This window comes from Abramis brama (assembly GCF_963993115.1).
Source record: "Abramis brama genome assembly, chromosome: 4".
Lineage (NCBI taxonomy): Eukaryota > Metazoa > Chordata > Actinopteri > Cypriniformes > Leuciscidae > Abramis > Abramis brama.
In genome coordinates this window covers 24,962,100-24,983,330 of record NC_139966.1, presented here as the reverse complement: position 1 = coordinate 24,983,330, position 21,231 = coordinate 24,962,100, and the positions used below count along the sequence as shown (strand labels likewise).

The window sequence follows — 21,231 nt, the reverse complement described above, 5'->3', positions numbered from 1 at the left end:
ATTTCAGTTTTTATTTTTATTTTTATTTTTTACTAAATTTACAAAGTTATCTCAAATCTGGTTTTACCTTGTCATCATAGGATGTGGAGTGTAGATTGATGTGAAAAAATAAGTAATGGAAATCATTTTAGCAGAAAATTACAATTTTTAATAATAATTTTATTTTATGTACATGTAAGCCTGTTACCACATGATTTTTTTTATGTGAGTTAAAATTTTCTAGGTTAGGAAAACACTGAAATTGAGATATTGTCATGCTTAAAAAACAGCCTGGTATCACAATTATTCCATGTTAAAAGAAGCTGATCTGCCAAACAACAGTAGTGCTATTTTACCACTAGAGGGCAGAACATCTTAAGGGATGACAAAATGTACAACGGCATTGGTGTGTGCATTTTGAAGCCAAAATAAAATGCAACGATGATCAAACTTTTGCCATGAGTAAAAAACAACAACACTAGTACCGGGGAAAGAATTAGAAAAAAGAAAAGTAATTGAAAAAAACAACAGACCCCTTACACAGAACAGAACTTTTGCCAAAGCTGTGCACATTTCTATTTATATGCAGTACATTTGGATCACCAAGTATTGCTGTTATTTGCATTGTCATGTCTAGATGATTTTAAAAGCTGCACAGAACTCTTTATGTTCTCTGTCATTGTCTTATGTCTTTCAGGCCAGTGTTCAGTACCCACAGTGCTCTGCTGTGCTGGACATAATAACGAATGCTACCGTGGGTGTTACTGTGACGAGGTTTGCATCCTAATCGGTGACTGCTGTCCTGACTACCAGCAGACGTGCATTCAATGTAAGACTTAATAGTCTCAACACAAAACATCCATCTAAGAAGTCTTAATTTTTTAAAAGTGTTAAAAATCATCTTCCTCATTCTTACCATTATCAGCACATTCACAGCCTTCATCACCATCTTTAGCAACATTACCATCATCAACATGGACGACACCACACTCACCAACTTTGTCATCCTCATCATCTTCATTGCCAGATACTCTATCTTCACAAACCTCAGCACCATCATCATCCTCACAGTCAACAACCTCCTCAACATCTTCATTATCAATAGGCTCACCATCAGGTGACTATTTTAACTATTTGAATTATTTAAATTAAAAATTGGGGTGCACCTGAGACCCGCAGTGACGGATTAATTGACAGCTGCTGTCAGACTCTAAAATGGAGAGTTACTGACAGGTTCGCAAGACGACGTAAAGTACATGCATCTGATGAGTTTTATCGAGTTGATGTCAATAGCGCGCGCTCTCTGTAGGCATATTCATATTTTGCCGCTATGTGAAAAAATCCAGCAAAATGCGCCGGTGCGTTTGTCGACCCCAGAGGATTAACTTTAGCCTAACCATAAATTGTGATTAAAATATATATGATCACTCGCATCAAGACGCCGCTGTGGTGGTGGAGTCAATGCAGGAGGAGCAGCGTTTGGCACTGCGTCACTTTTCAGCGCGAGCTGTGTGGAGAAGCCCATTTCCACCTCTATCGCGTTGTAGAAGCAATCCCGCGTAAAATGCAGGTTGTACACTTGAGCTCTAGACGGGAACTCACGGTCTTCCAGGCCAAGTGCATGCAACCACTGGCGCCTAATTTCCAAGTCTGCAGTCCAGCAGTGCTGTTGCAACCAGCAACACTACACCTACATACCCTCCTGACCACTGTACTAAATACAGATAAATCTACGCTAACTTGAAGCTATCCTAACTGATGCAATACTATGCGTGGTAGCTCGTACCAAGGGCTTGGTGAGCTGGAACCTGCTTACGTCACGCAGTACCGCAAACATCCAGTAGGAAAATTCAACTGCAGTAGCCACCTTTCAACCTGAAGAGGGCAGCACTCAGATGTTTTTACACCATATATTGTAGCCTTAAACCTAAACGTGTTTCCTGTGTTCTTTGTCAGGTCTTGTCCTACATGGATGTATGTTTGATGTTTCTCATTCTTCTCTTGGTTCCCTGTTCTCTGTTGTGTTTTTGTTTATTTTGTTGTTACATTTTTTTGCATTTGTGTCCAGCTTTGTTTCTTGAGTTCACCCTGCATTACAGAGGACCTGACCAAAGATAGATCCAGCAATTTGTTTAATTAGGCTCCGGCAAGGCAGGGACCACACTAAAGATTTTTTGGATATTGCCTGCCTCATAGACTTCCCAGACTTCGCCCTCATTGACTTTTACTGCCACAGACTCAATGACCACTACCAAGACATACTCATCCGTGATGGTCCTTGGGGGTCGCTGGTGGAATTCCTGGACCACGCCCTTCAGTTAAGTGGTTCATCTTACACTGTGGGAATAGTAGAGATGGATTCTAACATGGCTGCCATGCCAGAGGTTCCAGCTGTCATGGCCGCCCTTCCAGAATCCTCAGACAAAATGGCAGCCTCTACACCTGTGTCTCTGGACAGATGCCCGCCGCTACGCCCGTGTCTCTGGTCAAGATGGCCGCCGCTACGCCAGAGCACTCTGCCAAGATGACTGCCATGCCAGAGTCAGCTCCAGACGATGTAGCGATGACCATTATGACCATGGCCATTTGGTGTATGTGGTCTGCACTAGGGCTGCAACTAACAATTATTTTGATAATCGATTAATCGGTTTATGTACTTATATTTTAGTTTTGCCCATTTTTTCCCAAGTAAATTATTAACAAAGGGTCTTTATCATTCATCATAGACTTTTTAGAGATTTTAACCATTTTGCATTGTCATATCCTCATCAAAAACATACCTGGAGTTGTTTTTTATTATGTGTTAGTAATGCTTTGTCGAACTCTTCTGCAATCAAAACACTGACCCATACGTACTCTAGCAAATTTCACAAGGACATTTCAAATAATGTTTTCACCATGGCAGTCCTTAGGGCTCCTAAAGTAGTTTAACATCCCGAACAAAGCTTATTAAGGAATCTTTCAGAACATATTTTCACGAAGAATAAGAATAAAACAGAATACAGTTGCAGTAAATTGCATTTTATTTATTTTTTTTCCTGTAAACACACAGCTTATACCTGGGAAACAGCTTTATAGCTTATGCTGTGAAATTGTAAACAATCCTTCGAATAAAGTGCCAATGGCATGTGCTCGTGCAGAGACATAGTACTCCCGTGCCAGGCCAGTTCAGTAGTGCAGAGTTTACAGGTTACTCTTCTTTTTTGAAGGCTCAAAGTAAAGTGCTCCCACACTTTGGATGACTTCGTTCGATTAGTTTTATCTTCCGCTTTTTTCTTTCTCGAGCTTACTCCACTGCCGCCTGCCTCCACCATCTCGCTGAATGCTGCAGAAACGCTGTGTGGGAAGCACGTGACATAAAACGAGGCCAGCTATTGGCTATTCACTTCTTCTGCTGTACTGGCTGAGTAAAACCTCCGGTGGCTCATTACTGCCACACTTTGGTCACCGCAGATTTAAAATATGCACGAAATGAGCCGCTTATGGCAAATAAAAGTTATTTAGCAACTAATCGATGACTAAATTAGTTGACAACTATTTTAATAATCGATTTTAATCGATTAAATCGATTAGTTGTTTCAGCTCTAGTCTGCACACACAATGATTCCTGGCCCCCTGCACAGCCTGCACCCCCCGCACAGCCTGTTCCTCCCTGCACAGCCTGCTCCTCCCTGGGTGCACAAACATTTTGAAAAAACAACAGACCCCTTATACAGAACAGAACTTTTGCCAAAGCTGTGCATATTTCTATTTATATGCAGTACATTTGGATCACCAAGTATTGCTGTTATTTGTATTGTCATGTCTAGATGATTTTAAAAGCTGCACAGAACTCTTTATGTTCTCTGTCATTGTCTTATGTCTTTCAGGCCAGTGTTCAGTACCCACAGTGCTCTGCTGTGCTGGACATAATAACGAATGCTACCGTGGGTGTTACTGTGATGAGGTTTGCATCCTAATCGGTGACTGCTGTCCTGACTACCAGCAGACGTGCATTCAATGTAAGACAAAATAGTCTCAACACAAAACATCCATTCAAGAAGTCTAAATAAATGTGTAAACGTGTTAAAAATCATCTTCCTCATTCTTACCATCATCAGCACATTCACAGCCTTCATCACCATCCTCACCATCTTTAGCAACGACACCACGCTCACCAACTTTGTCATCCTCATCATCTTCATTGCCAGATACTTCATCCTCATCATCTTCATTGCCAGTTACTCTATCTTCACAAACCTCAGCACCATCATCATCCTCACAGTCAACAACCTCTCCAAAATCTTCATCAATAGCCTCACCATCAGGTATTATAGACTATTTTAACTATATTAATTTCATTTAAATTCATTTAAATTGGCTGTATACCACATTGTGTATGTATGCTTGTTACCACATGATCTTTATGTGAGATGGCATATTCTAGGTTAGGAAACCAACAGTAGAGCTTTTTAACCACTAGAGGGCAGAACATCTTAAGGGATGACAAAATGTACAACGACATTGGCACATGCATTTTGAAGTCAAAATAAGATGCAATGATGACCAAACTTTTGCCATAATTATGGAAGACTTGTACAGGGGAATAATTAGGAAAAAGGAAAGAAAGGTGAAATACCTAAACACAAACAGAATCATTAAACAGAAAGCAATTTTGTCAAAGCTGTGCTTATTTCTATATCATGACAACTCTCGGATTGTTTGGCACAGTAATGGATATGACAAATGTTATTAAAGGTCCCGTTTTTCGTGTGTTTTTGAAGCTTTGATTGTGTTTACAGTGTGCAATATAACGTGTTCATGTTTCGCGTGTAAAAAAACACAGTATTTTTCACACAATTTACTTATTTACACAATTTTAGTATACCGCTGTTTTCACTGTCCTTTGAACGGGCTGATAACTTCCTTGTTCTATGAAGTCCCTCCTTCAGAAATACGCAACGAGTTCTGATTGTGCCAGCGGTTCCTCTGTTGTGATTCGACAGCAGCTTAGCGCACGTAGCCCGGAAAGGTCACGCCTCTTACCATAACGTGGAGATGCATGTGCTCAGGGAAGGCCAAACAAAGGTGATTTGACTCGGGATGAAAATAACAGCGTCTCGACGACATGGCGACAAACACACTCTACAAACGCAACTCTTCCTCTTCTCCGTGGGAGCGCAACAAGACCACGCCCCCCCTTTTTGTGTATTCCTGTGGGCGGAGGTTAGTCAAAAAACTGTTCTAGTGACGTCATTAAAGAAGGAAGTAGAGGGATGTAGTCCAAATCGGCCGTTCGCTGTAGGCGTCTTCTGTTAAATAAAATATCTCGCTTGGCATTGAACTTTGAGCTTTATAATTTTACAGATATTATTTATACTCTAACAACAACATTACACACTAACTAAAGTTTGTAACATGGGATCACGAAGAACGGGACCTTCAAGTTAATAAGTACGGGACTTGCTCCTGCTAATACATACACGACATGCCGCTGTGAGCAATACATGCTGCAGAACAATGGAATACATGAATCACCCCTCAACAGAGCAGGTGACAATGAAGATTGGACAATACAAGCCGAGTGTACATCATGTGAAAATCCACCAACATGCAGGAGAAAGAAATGTGGGCAGCCATGAGGTGTATATAAGGCGCAAGAAGCAGGTTGCACTGTAGCTCAGGGGTCCCCAATTCTGTTCCTGTGCTGCGTCTCAATTCACTTACTTATACTAGCCAACGTTAAGTATTTAACCCTCTAGGGTCTGAGGTGTTTTCTGGGCCCTGGAGGTGTTCTGACATGCGCTGACATTTGTTCTTATTTCTGTTACTTGTGACATTTTCATGGCTAAAGTCTGATTACACTGTATTCAGCACAAACTCTGCTATAATAATGTATCAGCAGCATGTATATAAACGTTTGTAGTTTTGAGATAATGACATTTATGCGAGGTTTGTGAAAAAAACAAAAACAATTGTCACTGAAATAAGGCCATGAAACCCATACTGATTATTTCTTCACACGACTTTTGAAAATTGTATCGCGTAGCCTAGAATATTTGCTCCAAAACTATGTGAAAATCATCCTTACAACTCATTCAGATAAAACAATATATTGATTTTAAATTTGTAAGACATGTTTTGTGTAAGAAAGCTTTATGCAAGGAGGCGTGAACACACATCATTAATATTGATGGCTTAATATATATAATGAACACCAGGTTTGTTGTGCCTTGTAGGCATAGGCTGCAGTGCTGCATAAAATAATAATAAAAATAACCTATAGCAGCCTATCAATCGTTAAAAAGGAACACTTGGTGGGGGGCGCTGCTGAGCAATGGAGGGGTGAGACGTGTTTTACATAGCTCTCGTAACTTTTATTTTATTAATACACTAAACACCTGTATATCCGTTTAAAAGTGCTTTGGGGTGATATAAGAAGACACAAACAAGTGAGAAACCTAACCTAAAAGGAAAAAAACAATGTTAAAAAAGGGGAAAGCGAAAAAGAACGACCAACTTGAATCAGGCCTTGATCAACCCTCGGACTCAACTGAGGAGGCGGACCCACCAAACCGAGCTGTACTGGCCGCTATTGCTGCGCTGCGAAATGAAGTTACTCAGATTAAAGATGACATCTGCGCCACCATCGATGGTCGTATACAGACGGTGTATACTGTGCTGAGAGGCGAATTGGCCACAACTAAAGAAGAATTGCAGACATCCATTTCGACCCTGGAGAAAACCGCGACCTCGCATGCTAACACTATTGGAGAGATAGAGAAGTCTGCCTCACACCAGTCGGACGATGTCACTGCACTTCAACGTCAAGTCACCCGCCTGAGCTCTGAAGTAGAAAAACTAACTGAGAAATGTGAAGACCTAGAAGGGCGCTCGAGGAGACACAACATCCGGGTCATCGGAGTCCCGGAGGGGACTGAGGGACCCAGACTGAGAGACTTTATCGCCGGGTTGCTGCAAGAGGTGCTATCCCTGAATGAGAAGCCTCTCATTGATAGAGCACACCGGACCCTCCGAAGACGGCCCGAGCCTCATGAGCCACCCAGACCATTTGTACTGAGACTACACTACTTTCACACGCTCGAGGATATCCTACGCAAGGCTGCAGCGGAGAAACAGCTCTTTCACGGTGGTAAGAGGATTCAAATCTTCCCGGACTATCCGCCTGCCGTAGCTAAAAAGAGGGCACTATTCAACCGCACGAGGGAGCTGCTACGGGGCAAACCTGGAGTCAGGTATGGCCTCCTCTATCCTGCCAGGCTCCTGATAACCCATAACGGCACGCAGATCTCGTTCATGGATGCCAAAAAAACGGAGGAATATGCCGAACGCCTATCGACTCCGAGCTCAACTGAAGCGAGACAGAAGGACGCGTAACGTTAAACTGATGCAATCACTGCTGATGCGGAGAACCAAGATATTCAGAAAGGTGGTTGTGTTCTAGTCAGTCTATGGTTCTAGTTCACGTTAGCTTTTATGGCTAGCGCTAGCACAACACTAGCTGTTTCCTTTCCACGTGAGTTAAAGACTTGTACAAAACATTACACACAGATGGTGCCTCATTATCTGACTAAAAAAAAAAAACACCATTTTCATTAGAAGAATATTTGGAAAATGTTATGTCCCGCATCATACAAACCGAGGTTTGCGCTGTTATTTTATTTTTTCTCTTTCTCTTTCTGATATCGTATCCAGAGCCCTGATAATTGTTCAGTTAATTTGACGTTAGCTCTTTAAAGTGTGGAAAGGGTTCGCTGTTATTGAAAGATATTCAAAGTGTTATTTCCTGAAGTTACGACACAATTATACTGTTATTGAAAGTTATTTAAACTGTTATTGCCTGGAGTCACAACTTTATACGTTTTTGTTCATACATGCATTTATTTCTCCTTTTTATTTTATTTTTATTTTATTTACATACATATATATAGATGTGTATATGTATATATATATATATATATATATATGTGTGTATATATATATATACATAATTATTATTTTTAATTTTTATTTTTATTTTTTCCTAAAAACCTGATTACAGTTTTAATTTTTAGCTAGATATATGGATATTTGTGGGTATGGCACATGCGCGTGTGTGTGCACCCATGGATACGATATCACTATGGCACTTTAATTAGTTATATTTTCTACTCTTCACTAAACTACCTAAACATTTTGTGTAAGTTACCAAGCTATGTGATCACAGATAGGAGTTAGCATCAGGCCACCAGAAGGTGTGGGGAAGTTACTGGTTTGTTTATTTGTACGTACTTCCTTAAGTAGGCTCGCGCCACATTCACTTTGAATTGGCTAGAGTAGTTTTGTTTTTATTTGTTATTATGGAGATTGGATTGACCTCGATAATGGATGTGGGGGAGACTGGGGTAGTGGGGAGGGGAGGGATAGGAGGACCATTCACTCAAATCCTAAACATTGACAACTGTACTGCTATGCATACTGTACTAACCACATTTTCCAGATGTATGATAGTTTAAACAATCAAACCAGAGGGCTGAAGGGTCTCACATTTTCCAGCTGGAATGTACGCAGAGTAAATAACCCAGTCAAAAGGGGTAAAATTCTGACCCACCTAAAATCACTGACCTCAGACATTATGTTCCTACAGGAAACTCATCTGAAGAATGGCTCGCATGGCAGGTTAAAAGCAAATTGGATATGGGAAGTTTACCACTCAAACTTTTCATCCAAAGCAAGAGGTGCGGCCATTCTACTGAGAAAAGGTGTGCCCTTTTTACAGAAAAAAACAATCACTGATAAAGAAGGCCGCTATATTATAGTGATTGGTGAAATCCATAACATTTCCCTTTCTCTAGTTAATATATATGCTCCCAACTTAGATAACCCCATATTCTTTCAGAAGGTTTTTTCACTGATACCAGACATTTCACAAACACACTTGATAATAGGGGGCGATTTTAATACTGTCCTCGACACATATCTTGATAGGTCCTCCACGAAAAGACTCCCAAGGAATGCCTCTAGTGAATTTTTAAATACGTTCATTAATAACACTAATGTACTGGATATATGGAGAGCGATGAACCCTACAGGCAGGGACTACTCATTTTATTCACCTGTACATAACCCCTACTGTAGGATAGACTACTTCCTGGTGGATGCCAAACTCATACCGTCCACATTAAATGCTAAATATCACAGTATAGTTATTTCGGATCACAGCCCGCTCACCTTTTCGGTGTGTTTAGATCATGTAGATAAACCACACACCTCTTGGAAACTGAACTCGCATTTACTTACTGAAAATAAATTTTGCGAATACTTAAAAGACCAGATTTCTCTATACTTTGAAATGAACGATAACCCTGATACCTCTCCCTCCATCCTCTGGGAAGCATTCAAGGCTTATATAAGAGGCTGTATCATCTCGTTTGAAGCTTCTAGACAAAAAGTAAATAAGACTAAATTAAAAGAATTGGAAGATCAAATTAAATTACTTGACATAGAAAACGCGCGCGCCCCCTCTATTATATTACATAGGAAAATAGCAACACTTAAGTATGAATATAACAAAATTATCTCTGCAAAACTAAGTAAAGCATTCCTCTATACTAGGCAAAAATATTTTGAATTTGGTGACAAACCACACAAACTACTAGCTAGACAACTTAGAAAAATGGAAAATGACAGAACGATACACAAGATAAAAGCCCACAATAATACAATACTTACTAAGCCTAAAGATATCAATGACAGGTTTCTTGAATTTTATACTAATTTGTATACCTCAAAGACTACTTCAGACTCTGTAACTATTAATGCATTTTTAGATAAATGTGAACTTCCCAGACTGAGCAAGGAAGATTGTGATTCCTTGAACTCTGACCTCACAATTGCAGAGGTTCGGAGCGCCATTGCCTCCCTAAAGAGTAATAAGACACCTGGTCCTGATGGACTTTCAGGGGAACTATACAAAACATTCAGTGAGAATTTATCCCCGTACCTGTTGAAATTATATGAACATTCTCAGATACAGGGTAACTTACCCCCCACCTTAACTGAGGCTGTGATCACATTGATTCACAAAAAAGGGAAGGACTCACAGGAAGTAGGCGCTTATCGTCCTATTTCCCTCCTTAATGTCGATGGGAAATTATTTGCCAAGATATTAGCAAATAGGCTGAATCCTTTATTGGGAAAGCTAGTTCATATGGATCAGACGGGTTTTATACCAAATAGGAGTGCTAATTTTAATCTTAGACGCCTTTTCAATATTATGTATACAAAGAGAGGTCCATCCACTGATCTGGTCATACTTGCACTTGACGCCGAGAAGGCATTTGACCAGATTGAGTGGTGTTACTTATTTGAAGTTCTTAATAGGTTCAATTTTGGAAATAAATTCCTGTCACTAATCAAACTCATTTACAAACATCCTACAACTCAAATATTAACAAACCGGACAATATCTTCTCCGTTCAGCTTGCATAGAGGAACAAGGCAGGGGTGTCCCCTATCCCCTTTAATTTTTGCATTGGTTATTGAACCTCTAGCCCAATGTATTAGAATGGAACCCCAGATTTATGGTTACGCCACCAAGGACACAAATAATAAGATATCATTGTACGCAGATGACATCCTTTTATATATAACAAGGCCTCAAATCTCCATCCCTAATCTTCTCGATAAAATCAACCTGTTTGGGACCTTTTCGGGTTATCGTATCAATTGGTCTAAAAGTGTTTTAATGCCGGTCCAAATGAATGACTTAGCATGCCTAGACCATTTTCCATTTACAGTTTCTCCAGAGAAATTCACCTATTTGGGGATAGAAGTGACAAAACAGTATTCATCTCTATTCCAAGCAAACTTCCCTCCTCTAATAGAGCGATTGCAGACTAGATTATCATTCTGGGATACTCTCCCAATTTCTTTAATTGGAAGAATTAATTGTATAAAGATGATTTTCCTCCCCCAATTACTATACCTATTTCAAAACATCCCAATGTTTTTAAAAAAATCTTTTTTTAAAAACCTAGATTCTTTAATAGTTCCTTTTCTGTGGGGACACAAAGTTCACAGAATAGGTAAAAAACATCTCTGTAGGCCAAAGTCAGAGGGGGGGTTGGCGCTCCCAGACTTTTTGCTATATTACTGGGCCTCAACAATTAAGATGTTTACCTTCTGGTTGAACACATCAATACCAATGTTTGATTGGCTAATGCTGGAGCGGGAGGACGGCCACCCATATTCCATGGCCGCAGTCCTGCTAGCTCCAGCTGCGGTTAATAAGTCCCTGTATAATAACAATCCTATCATTCATAGTATGATCCGTACCTGGAAACAAATCAAGATCACCTTTAATCTTAAACCAATTTCTCTTATGTTACCCATCAATAGAAATCCCACATTTGCCCCCTCCAATCTGGATGGAGCGTTTTCTACATGGAGTGAGAGGGGTGTTCAATGTATTGGTGATTTATACGTGGGAGGCGTTTTTGCTTCATTCACGCAACTACAGAGGAAGTATGAGCTGGGGAAAAATAATTTCTTTCGTTACCTTCAAGTTAGGGACTACGTTCGGAAATACTTAAGAGAATTTGAGACTGAACCACAATCTAAAATAGACGACTGTCTGAAATTGTCTCCTAACGAAAGTAAAATATCATGTATCTATAACAATCTCTTACTAATAAGCTCCCCGCCAACTGAAAAATATAAAAGAAAGTGGGAAGAAGAACTTGGTGAATCTATTCCAGACGATTTATGGAAAGAAAGTCTTGAAAACATACATAATTGCTCCGTTAACGCAAGACATTGTCTTGTCCAATTTAAAATTATACATAGACTTCATTATTCAAAAGAGAAACTACATAACATATACCCAGAAGTGTCACCCATGTGTGATAAGTGCCACTCTTCCGTAGCAACACTTCTCCATAGCTTTGCTCTATGCCCAAGGGTTCAATCGTTCTGGATTGATATATGTAACATTATGTCTGAGGTCATAGATACTCCAATCGAACCTGATCCCCTGTTTATCATTCTTGGAACATCAGAGACCTTCAGAAAATTAAGCGTGGCACAACAGCGTTTTCTCTCTTATTGCTTTATAATAGCAAAGAGATTAATCCTCATCTTATGGAAGAGCGCAACCGTACCGACTTCTAAGATGTGGTTAGAGGATTTAACTAATACACTTCATTTAGAAAGGATAAGATATGCACTGAGAAACAGGCTCAACATATTTAATAAAACATGGAAACCCCTCATATCATACCTAAAAACTACAAATCCAGTACAACAGTCCACATCCTAGCACACAATATATGACAATGGTAATGGTTCTAGAGTGAAGGTCTTTACGGGGAAGGGTGGAGATATATGGGAAAGGGTCAGATGGGTGGATAGGGGGATGGAATAGTGTGGGGTATTGTGGTCAGTGTTTTTTTTTTTTTTTTTTTTTTGTTACTTTTGGTTTGCCTTTTGTACCTCTTTAAGCTTACTGTTTGTTTGTTTGTTTTTTTATTTATTATTATTATATTATATATACCGGTATATATATATATATATATATATATATTTTTTTTTTCTCTCTTTATTTAAAAAAAAGCTCTCAGAATGTACAAGTGAATTGTATGTCAAATCATATGCCTTAATAAAAATACATTTGATATAAAAAGGAACACTTCAGTAAACACTACACTAGAGAAAAATATATTGATTATCATGTCACTTCAAATGTTTCCATTCATTATGACGTTATGAAATGAGATTGGAGTAAAAACATGAAGCCTAATGTTTGGTGTGTTTTGCTTTTCAAGCGCACAGCGCGTTATTTAGGGACCGTTCGGTATTTATGGAAGGGGTCACCGGAGGAAAATAGGGGAGGGTCATGTCTTTTTATTCTTTGTTGAGGGGAGGGTCATCCAACTTTTTTTAAGTCTAAGGGGAGGGTCACCCAACTTTTATATTCATGAAAATAGCAACATTTCAAAGTGGCTTGTTTGCTATTTTTTTCCATTTAGCTCCATGGCATGTTGATCTCGCGTTATCAGCCCCCCTTTGATATCAGATGGGTCTGACCCAACAAAAATCACGTTTGACGCTGTTCGCGCACTTCAGTTCGTGCTTAGAAAAAGTGCATCATGTCAGAACAGAATGCCAAAGAAATGTTTTCCCGGCAAAGCTTTAAAGCACGAGCTAATAATGAACTTTTGTGAATGCGAATAAGTGCACAGTGTCCTGTGAGTGTACCTCTACCGCTGCATTAACATGTGATGTGAATGTACGTCGAGTTTTACATTGGGACTGAGGCACCAGAACTGCAGTTGATAGAATGTGCGCTAGCGCGCTACTACCATATTTTAGTTTCTATTCTTATTTTGTTTCCACGATGTGTAAGATGTAGGGCTACCACATCTTTAAATTACTATTAGTATTATTTAAGTTAACATTAAATACATAGACCTACACCACAAAAACTAGTTGAGGATAAATTCGTTAAAATTGGGCGATTCCAGTGTTATGGACGTGACATTTGCAGTCAAAACTTGAAATATAAATTCTCAGAAAATGCATTTAATACCAATATGTTGAAACGTCTGAAAGGAGTAAAGACATTAGAAAAATATCAGTCTACAAATGCGTTTTATATTTAATATGAGGGAAATACACATGTGACGTGACACAAAAAATCTTTTTAACTTTTAGGTGGCAAAATATTTGTTAGTAATTCTATAAATTACACTGTGCAAACCAAAAGATATATACCCACCGGATGAATAAAGATCGGCCTCCACAGAACATCAAATATTAGGCTATTTTTATTTAATTTTTCGTGTTCGCAATTTATGTGAAAAAATAAAATAAAAACAATGTTACGGGCGTGACAGTTCTCCATTACAGACATGACTGCTCTGTGTCTGAAAGCGACTTTAAAAATATCCCATGCAGAGACCTCAAACAGAAAGCACAAAGCCTTTCTTTAAAGTGAATTTCGATTCTTTATTAATTGTATCTTAATTTTAATCAATGTTTCATCTGTGTTTAATAAATAGCCTAAGAAGTAAATATAGTAGAACTGTCTAGGTGAACATGACACGGAGGCGCGGGCGAGTGAACTGGACTCTTGTCTCATAAATGAACCGAAACTCTGCGTAAGGTATGCTACTTGCCTCACAGACCTGAGAAATATATAGAAAGCTTGAAATGTCTACTTTTAAACAGAACAATTCAAAACGAAGGAAAACAGACTGCTTTCTGCTTTTGAAATGTGCATTTCTCTCTGGCGCGTTCTGAGAAGATCGCGACGCATTGTCAACTTCATTGTCAACTTCATTGTCAACTTCATCTTTGCAGTCGACACAGAAAACACTTGTTTATTAATAAACAATTAAAATGTCTCCTTGCTATATTTGCTATATCTGACATATTAGGCTAATAATCATTACTTTCGCCGGTTATTTTGTGACAGCTTTTAGATGCTTTATTCGCAGCGCCACCCACATGTTGAAAAAATCTTGATACGAACCGAATCGTGGGTTTGGTCTATCGTTACAGCCCTAGTAAGATGAGAAAGCAAGAGTTTATGGTGTAAAAAAAAACAAACAATGGCTATCTGAACATCTTTGCAGAAGTAGGCTAATCAATAAATTATCGGGGAGGGTCATGCCTTTTTTCACAATCATTTTGGAGGGTCATAGAAAAAATTATTGCTGGCGAAGGGAGGGTCATGTCTTTTTTGACAACAGATCTCAAAACTCCTCCGGTGGCCCCTTAAATAAATAACGAACAGTCCCTTACTGAAGCGATCGAGCCACTCCAAACTATGAAACATTATTGTTATCATATACATATCTACGTTTGAGCAGATATCCACAAACACAGTATTTAACAGTGAACACGGGTCTAAACATTATAATATTCAGCATATATCTAGCAACAGTTCAACTGCAACGTGAAGTTTATGAAACAATAACACTAACTAATATAATTCAGAATACATTTCTTACCTTACATCTTTCTTGTTTTCAAATCGCGTTCTTCTTCTTCTGAGGTAAATCCAATGTAAGCTGACTAAGCTCACAGCGTGTCTAACAAACTCGATGAAAAGCAGAGACTGCTAAAGTTTGGTGCTTTGTTTTTGAGGTAATGAGCGTGTTCGCGTTCCTTAACGTGGAGATTTGCATGTCAATCTCTTTTGCGCGCGTGGCCAAATTAAAAAATAATGAGCGAGGGTTTGAGAAGCTGGACATCTTGTTGGTTTTATACAAATGACTTAAACAGAGAATATTTGTTTTCATTTTGAATCCGATCATTTAAAAGTAAACGCTTAAACGTTTATATATATATGGCTCATAAATGTGTGACAAGTATTCGCTGAGTTTTGTTTCAGTTTATAGATGTGCTCAAGAAAAAAAAGTTCACCGCGACGGGGAGGCAGAAAGCACACCATTTATTTTCTTTATTTTACAAAAGCACAATGTTTTGTTTTGATTGTGAGTGGACACACACAAAAGACATATCAAATACTTTTTTCATATTTCTTTTTTCTGTATGACCATAAATGACGGAGTAATTTAAGTTTATTGTGCTACAATGTGAAGAAAATCCAGCAAAACGCGCCGGCGCGTTTGCCAACCCCCGAGGGTTAAATGGGAGAACATAAGAAGAGAATAATTCAGTTCACTTGTCACTGATTTTGTGATTGTAACACAGTTCGTTATTGTGGGAAGGAGGCAGGAACCGGTGAACGTTCAAAGACTTTAAAAAATAAACAAATACAAAAAAGTCACGGACGACTGCCACCACGCATAATAAAACAAAACACAACACAATGAACAATCCAGGCCAGTCCTCTCTCCACCTTTCCTGTCGTTGCTCCTCCTCTTATGCTTCCGCTCCTCCATGATAGACATGAGATCGGTGCGTCCCACGGGTGTCGCTCATCTGTAATCATGCCACCAGCCTCGTCCTGCTCGCCACAGTGATATTAAATCAGTTATCTTACCCAGTAAAGGACCTGTTGCTCGCCATGTTACTAGTTCGCTCGCTCTTCTCTCAGACACACTGTGCAGCAACAGCGGGAAAACGTAGTGGGCGTGGTAAACCTGTCACTTTGATTCAGGGTGACCAATAGTAAAGGGCCTTCCATTCTGGTTGGTAGAGACCGCCCACTGAGAACCAGCTTCATTCGCAAGCAAAACTTTTCAACTCGCAAGCAAAATATTTAGATCCGCAGAAAAGAGAGCAAAATGTGTGTGTTTGTGATGAAAAGTGTTCAAAGTGCACAGAGAAAAATAACGGTTTTCAAAGATTTACATGCACTGCAAATAATTTTATCAACTTCTTTATTTTTGAGCCTTAAGGAGACTTTTTTGCAATCTTTTAATTTTTTTATTTACAAAATAATTAGTTATACTCTCCAATGAAATATGTTTGATTGAATAAAAAAGACACAAAGGAAACTCCATACAAAGCACAATGGATTGTGGGCAATATTAGCTGTTATAGTGAGCACAGATCTACACTTCGAAAAACCACCGGAAATAGTAGACCATCCGGGGACTTCTGGCATTCTCTTTTCAACATACTATGTTTTGGGACACACTTATTTTATTTCACATACTGTTTAGGGTGGATAGTATGGAAATTGAGACGCAAGGCAGGAGATCTATCTGCCTGCACAGTTTAGATCCAACCCTGATCCAACACACCTGTCTGTAATTATCAAGTGCTCCTGAAGATCAAAATTAGCTGGTTCAGGGGTGTTTGATCAGGGTTGGAGCTGAACTTTGCTGGAAGGTATGTATCCAGGAACAGGAGATCCATTGTAATCTACCAGTGTGGTCCCTGGTGTACCCCCAACAGTACACATTTTGGATGTCTCTCTGACCTGACACAACCATTTCAGGTCTTGAAGGCTCTACTGATGAGCTGATGAGTTAAATCGGGTGTTTGATTAGGAAGACATACAAAATGTGCAGATGTAGGAGTTCTCCAGGACCAAAGTTGGGAACCATGCTATGTGTACCTAGGCCTGCTTTGCCAAATAGCTTAATGCTAATTGACTATGCTATGTGTGCCTCAGTTAATATGGCTCAAACATACCAAATTAGAATCTGTGGCTTTAACAAATGAAATCACGTTGTAAGCTGATAGAGATGAGAAAAACCCTGAGCAAATAGTATGAGCAAATAGTAATTAGGGGTTCAAGCACGTAGTGCTGAAACCCTACTGTTATTGTTAATTTTCCTAAGATGCATCATTCTCCATCTAAAACTGATCGGGCAGACCGAACGGTAAGTCGTAGAGACTTGAAATTGAGGGCCAGTAGTACTCACACCGCCTACAACGTCACCAAGGCCCGCCCCGATCGGCCTGATGGGGGCGCTACAGTGATCAAAAGTATGAAATGGCTCATAACTCCTAAACCATTAGGCGTAGACTCAAGTGTCTTATGTCGTTGGAATCCTTGGCTCAAGGTGGACAAAATGGTTGCCTCGGATTTGCCCGACCTTCAGGCGCTATTTGAGAGAAAATTTTGTTTTTTTGAAAAACCTACTTTTGCGAACTACTCCTAGGTTTTTGGCATGGCCATGGCCTTCTGCTGCGGGATGGACAGCGGGTACACCCTTCCCTTGGGTAAGGTCTCCCCAGGTAGCAGGTTGATTGCGCAGTCCCATGGCTGATGAGGTGGAAGTTGGGTTGCCAATCGCTTGCTGAACACATCCTGGAATGCCCGGTATTCAGGGGGGATCTCCACTTTGTGTTCCGTCTCTGGGCTTTCGATGGAGGTTGAACATTGTGAGATGACAGGGTTCGGATCGGGGTTAGATTGAAGAGGGATGGAACAGGTCTTTACAACTGCAGACAAACAGTGTTGAAAGCAGAATTCACCCCACTGGAGGATCTCCCCTGAATTCCAGTCCATGCGGGGTTCATGTTGTTGCATCCACGGGCGTCCAAGGATGATGTCCGCAGTGGATCCTTCCAGCACCATGAATGAGATTTTCTCCGTGTGCAGACATCCGATGCAGTGCGTCAGGGTGGGGGAGACCACAGCCCAGCGGTTTTCCCAGGATGGAATGGATCTCTAGAGCTTGGGGGCTACGTTTCTTCTTAACGTTGAGCCTTTTGAGGAGGTTGAGTGATATGAAGTTTCCCGCTGAGCCGGAGTCGATGAGGGTTTGTGCTGAAACAGAGGTTTGATGAGTCAGAATACACAAAGTAGTACGGGTTTGAGAAGAAATTTGTTGCGGTAGATGGACTGTACTCACCGCTGGGTGTGGTGGTCAGATGGGACAGTTCTGTAAGATGTGTCCTTCTCCTCCGCAATAGAGACACAATCGGTTGTTAATTCGCCACTGACGCTCCGCAAGAGTGAGATGGGTGGAATCGAACTGCATGGGTTCGGGTGCTGGAAGGGCGACAGATGTTGCAGCTGGCTGAGGATACAGCAGAGATGGATGCGGTGAGCAGGCTGACAGTCGTGACACATGGATGGTTGTTTGGATGAAACTTTCGAGCCCCATGGAATCATCGTAAATTACAGTTAGTTGGCGAATATCAGCATTCAAGCCATGACGAAAGGCGATCAGAAGAGCGGTTTCGTTCCATCCACTAGAGGCTGCCACTGTATGAAAGTTTAGGGCATACTGACTGACTGAATTAGTACCTTGCTGAAGGCGAAAGAGTTGATCGTGAACGGAGAGGGCTGAAGTTGTTTGTCCGAAGACGACTTTGATGTGGTTGGTGAAGGTTGATAATGAGGTGGTTACTGGAGTGTTGGACTGCCACAACGACTGTGCCCACTGTAGCGCTCGCCCGGAGAGAAGAGAAATCATGAAGGCCAACTTAGCGCGATCCGTGGGTAAGAGATGCAGCATTTCACAATATAGTGAGCACTGAAGAAGAAATCCGCTGCAATCCTCCGCCTTGGCGGAGAATGTCACTGGACAGGCCATGGGACTGGCAGAGGCAATAGTAGAAGGAGAGGGTGGCAGTGATTGCCAACTGCTTGAACCAGTTTGGTAAACGGATCCGTGCTCGTGCTCTGCATAACGGTCTGGTCTTCTGTCATGACACAGAAGGGAACAGACGGTGAAAGTAAATAAAGGTAAGTGTATTTACAGAGTCACGCTCTGTAGAACTAGAAAAATAGAAAACAAAATAGAACACAACTGGTGATGGATAGTAGTTGAAGGTCACGTAGAACTTAGCTGACTGGAAACAACTGATGATGGGGATGATGAACGGAACGGATACACGAGTATGATCCGAAGACAGCTGACTTAGATGACGAAGACGAGGATGAAGACAACGATCAGGTAAGGTAGAATGTAATTCTGAAGAGAGCAGGTAGAGTCTGTGTAGCGTGTGACGAGACCAAACAGTGAACTGAATGGAGTGCAGGGTTGATATGAGGCTGATGAGGTTGAACAGGTGTGAAGGTGATTAGAATTCCAGTGATGATGAACAAGTGGGTGGATCTGGTGCTGATTGCTGAGTGGATGGTGTGAGTTACTCCGTGACACCTATATTTTGGTATATGTTATTATTTCAATTACTATTATTGAATCTCACATATCACATTTGATTTGAATGAACAGTTGGAATATCATTATCATTAGCTTCCCAAGGAGCAAAAAATCCATGTGAATAGAAAAATCGGCAAACAAGAAGCGTTTATTAATTTTTCCAACGGAAAACAAGAACAAGAAAAAGGATATCGTCTTTATATTGTGTCTGAGTGCTAAATGCTAGTGATGGCGAAATTAAGCTTTGTGAAGCACTGGGGCTTTCCCCCTCAACTGTAACGTAAAATGGTTCATTTCTCGAAGCTTTTCAATACGTTGCACACTAACGACATCTTGTGGTCAAAAGGTGGAAAAGCTGCCTTTTTCTGTCCCAGAAGACCGTTTTTCATTTTTTTTTTTTTTCATTTAATAAATCACTTTGTGCTCTGTAAACCACAAAGCAATACAATTAATCCTCATAATTCATGTGTTAGTGTTGATGTAGTTCTTATGCAATGTATGAACAAACAACTGTATGAATTAATTTATGAAAAAAATAATAATAAATGGGACTAATTCACTTGTACAGAAACAATTCTTATGAATCTGCTTTGATCTACAAATGCAGCCTTATTAACATGAACTTTAGCCTCAGTCCTAATCCTACAAGTTCATAGGCAAGGCTCATGTAGGCATATATAATCAAAATAAAAGAAAATTGTTGTGGAGTGGTGAAGTGCTTGTGAACTGGGGAGCTGACATTTTATTTTGTGGGTAATTTAATAAATTAAAGTTTTTTATTAAGGAACAGGACTTGTTCAACAGTGTGAGGGCTAAGTCTATTTCTTTTTTTATTTTCTACTGCCGAAGAGCATGACACTCGAAACCTGCTCAAGGGGTTCGCGCTATTTTTGAATCTGAATATGAAGCAGTCACATGACTGTGTGTGGAAACGAAGCTTCGGACGTCACAGATCACGTGGTTATGGCAAAACGACTCAAGCTCCGATACACTGCTTCAATGTGTGATCAGAGCCCGTCTACGGAGAGCCTTCCCACTCCCTATTAAGCTCTATTGGACCGAATTTTGGTTGTAGTACCACCAGAGTTCCACTGGGGGCGATCGCCATGAGTGCAAAATGAATGGGAGTCAATGGGGCTAGACAGCTAAATGTGTCTCTTTCACCCGATTGCCGTTGATAAATCTCAAATCTGATTGTAGATTTTGCAAGTTCAACATGGGTTTTAGGTCGAAAGTTGAATGAACGAGTACTTATGTCCTTTTGATTTCTTACAGGTTGAGTTGTTTTTGCCCATAACACGCAAGCATTCTGCTAATGAACGCTGATTGGTCAGTGAAGGACTGATTACGACCAGAGATGCCGCTTGATGGCATCGTGTCATCCGCAGCGGGACCAGAAACAAACAAAACAAAAACTCTTCTAGCACGTGTGTTTACCTGTGTCAGCTGTGTTGTCGATGCCTCGAGAGAAAAGAAAGTGCAGAGCGCGAACACACCAAAGTGACTGAAGGATTGCCGTGAAGCAGTATCTCTGGTCGTACATGTATATGACGTCATTGACACTTTAAAAGACTTTTTAAAGCAAATAAGTGACTCTAAAAAATCTAACACCCAGCAATGTGTAATTTATTTGCATCTCCTTTCGAATACAACATTCAAATTACTAGACAAAAAATTATATCCTGAGAAAAGTGAATTTTTATTGGTATAGCGCCATAGACCTCCATTCATT

The 21,231-nt window shown here is 40.2% G+C and overlaps 1 protein-coding gene across 1 annotated transcript in view; it reads left to right on the top strand.

Moving 5' to 3' along the window:
• Positions 1 to 361: 361 nt before the first annotated feature.
• LOC311082111 (alpha-tectorin-like) overlaps positions 362 to 21,231 on the top strand; it is a gene marked incomplete at its 5' end in the record, with an annotated part of 28,839 nt that continues 7,969 nt past the window's right edge. The window contains 8 exons of the mRNA XM_084112855.1: positions 362 to 385; positions 677 to 753; positions 905 to 1,096; positions 1,759 to 1,838; positions 1,936 to 1,953; positions 2,176 to 2,363; positions 2,438 to 2,570; positions 3,849 to 3,980. Of these exons, the coding sequence (XP_083968981.1) occupies positions 362 to 385; positions 677 to 753; positions 905 to 1,096; positions 1,759 to 1,838; positions 1,936 to 1,953; positions 2,176 to 2,363; positions 2,438 to 2,570; positions 3,849 to 3,980 (844 nt within the window). The remainder of the gene's footprint in view (positions 386 to 676; positions 754 to 904; positions 1,097 to 1,758; positions 1,839 to 1,935; positions 1,954 to 2,175; positions 2,364 to 2,437; positions 2,571 to 3,848; positions 3,981 to 21,231) is intronic.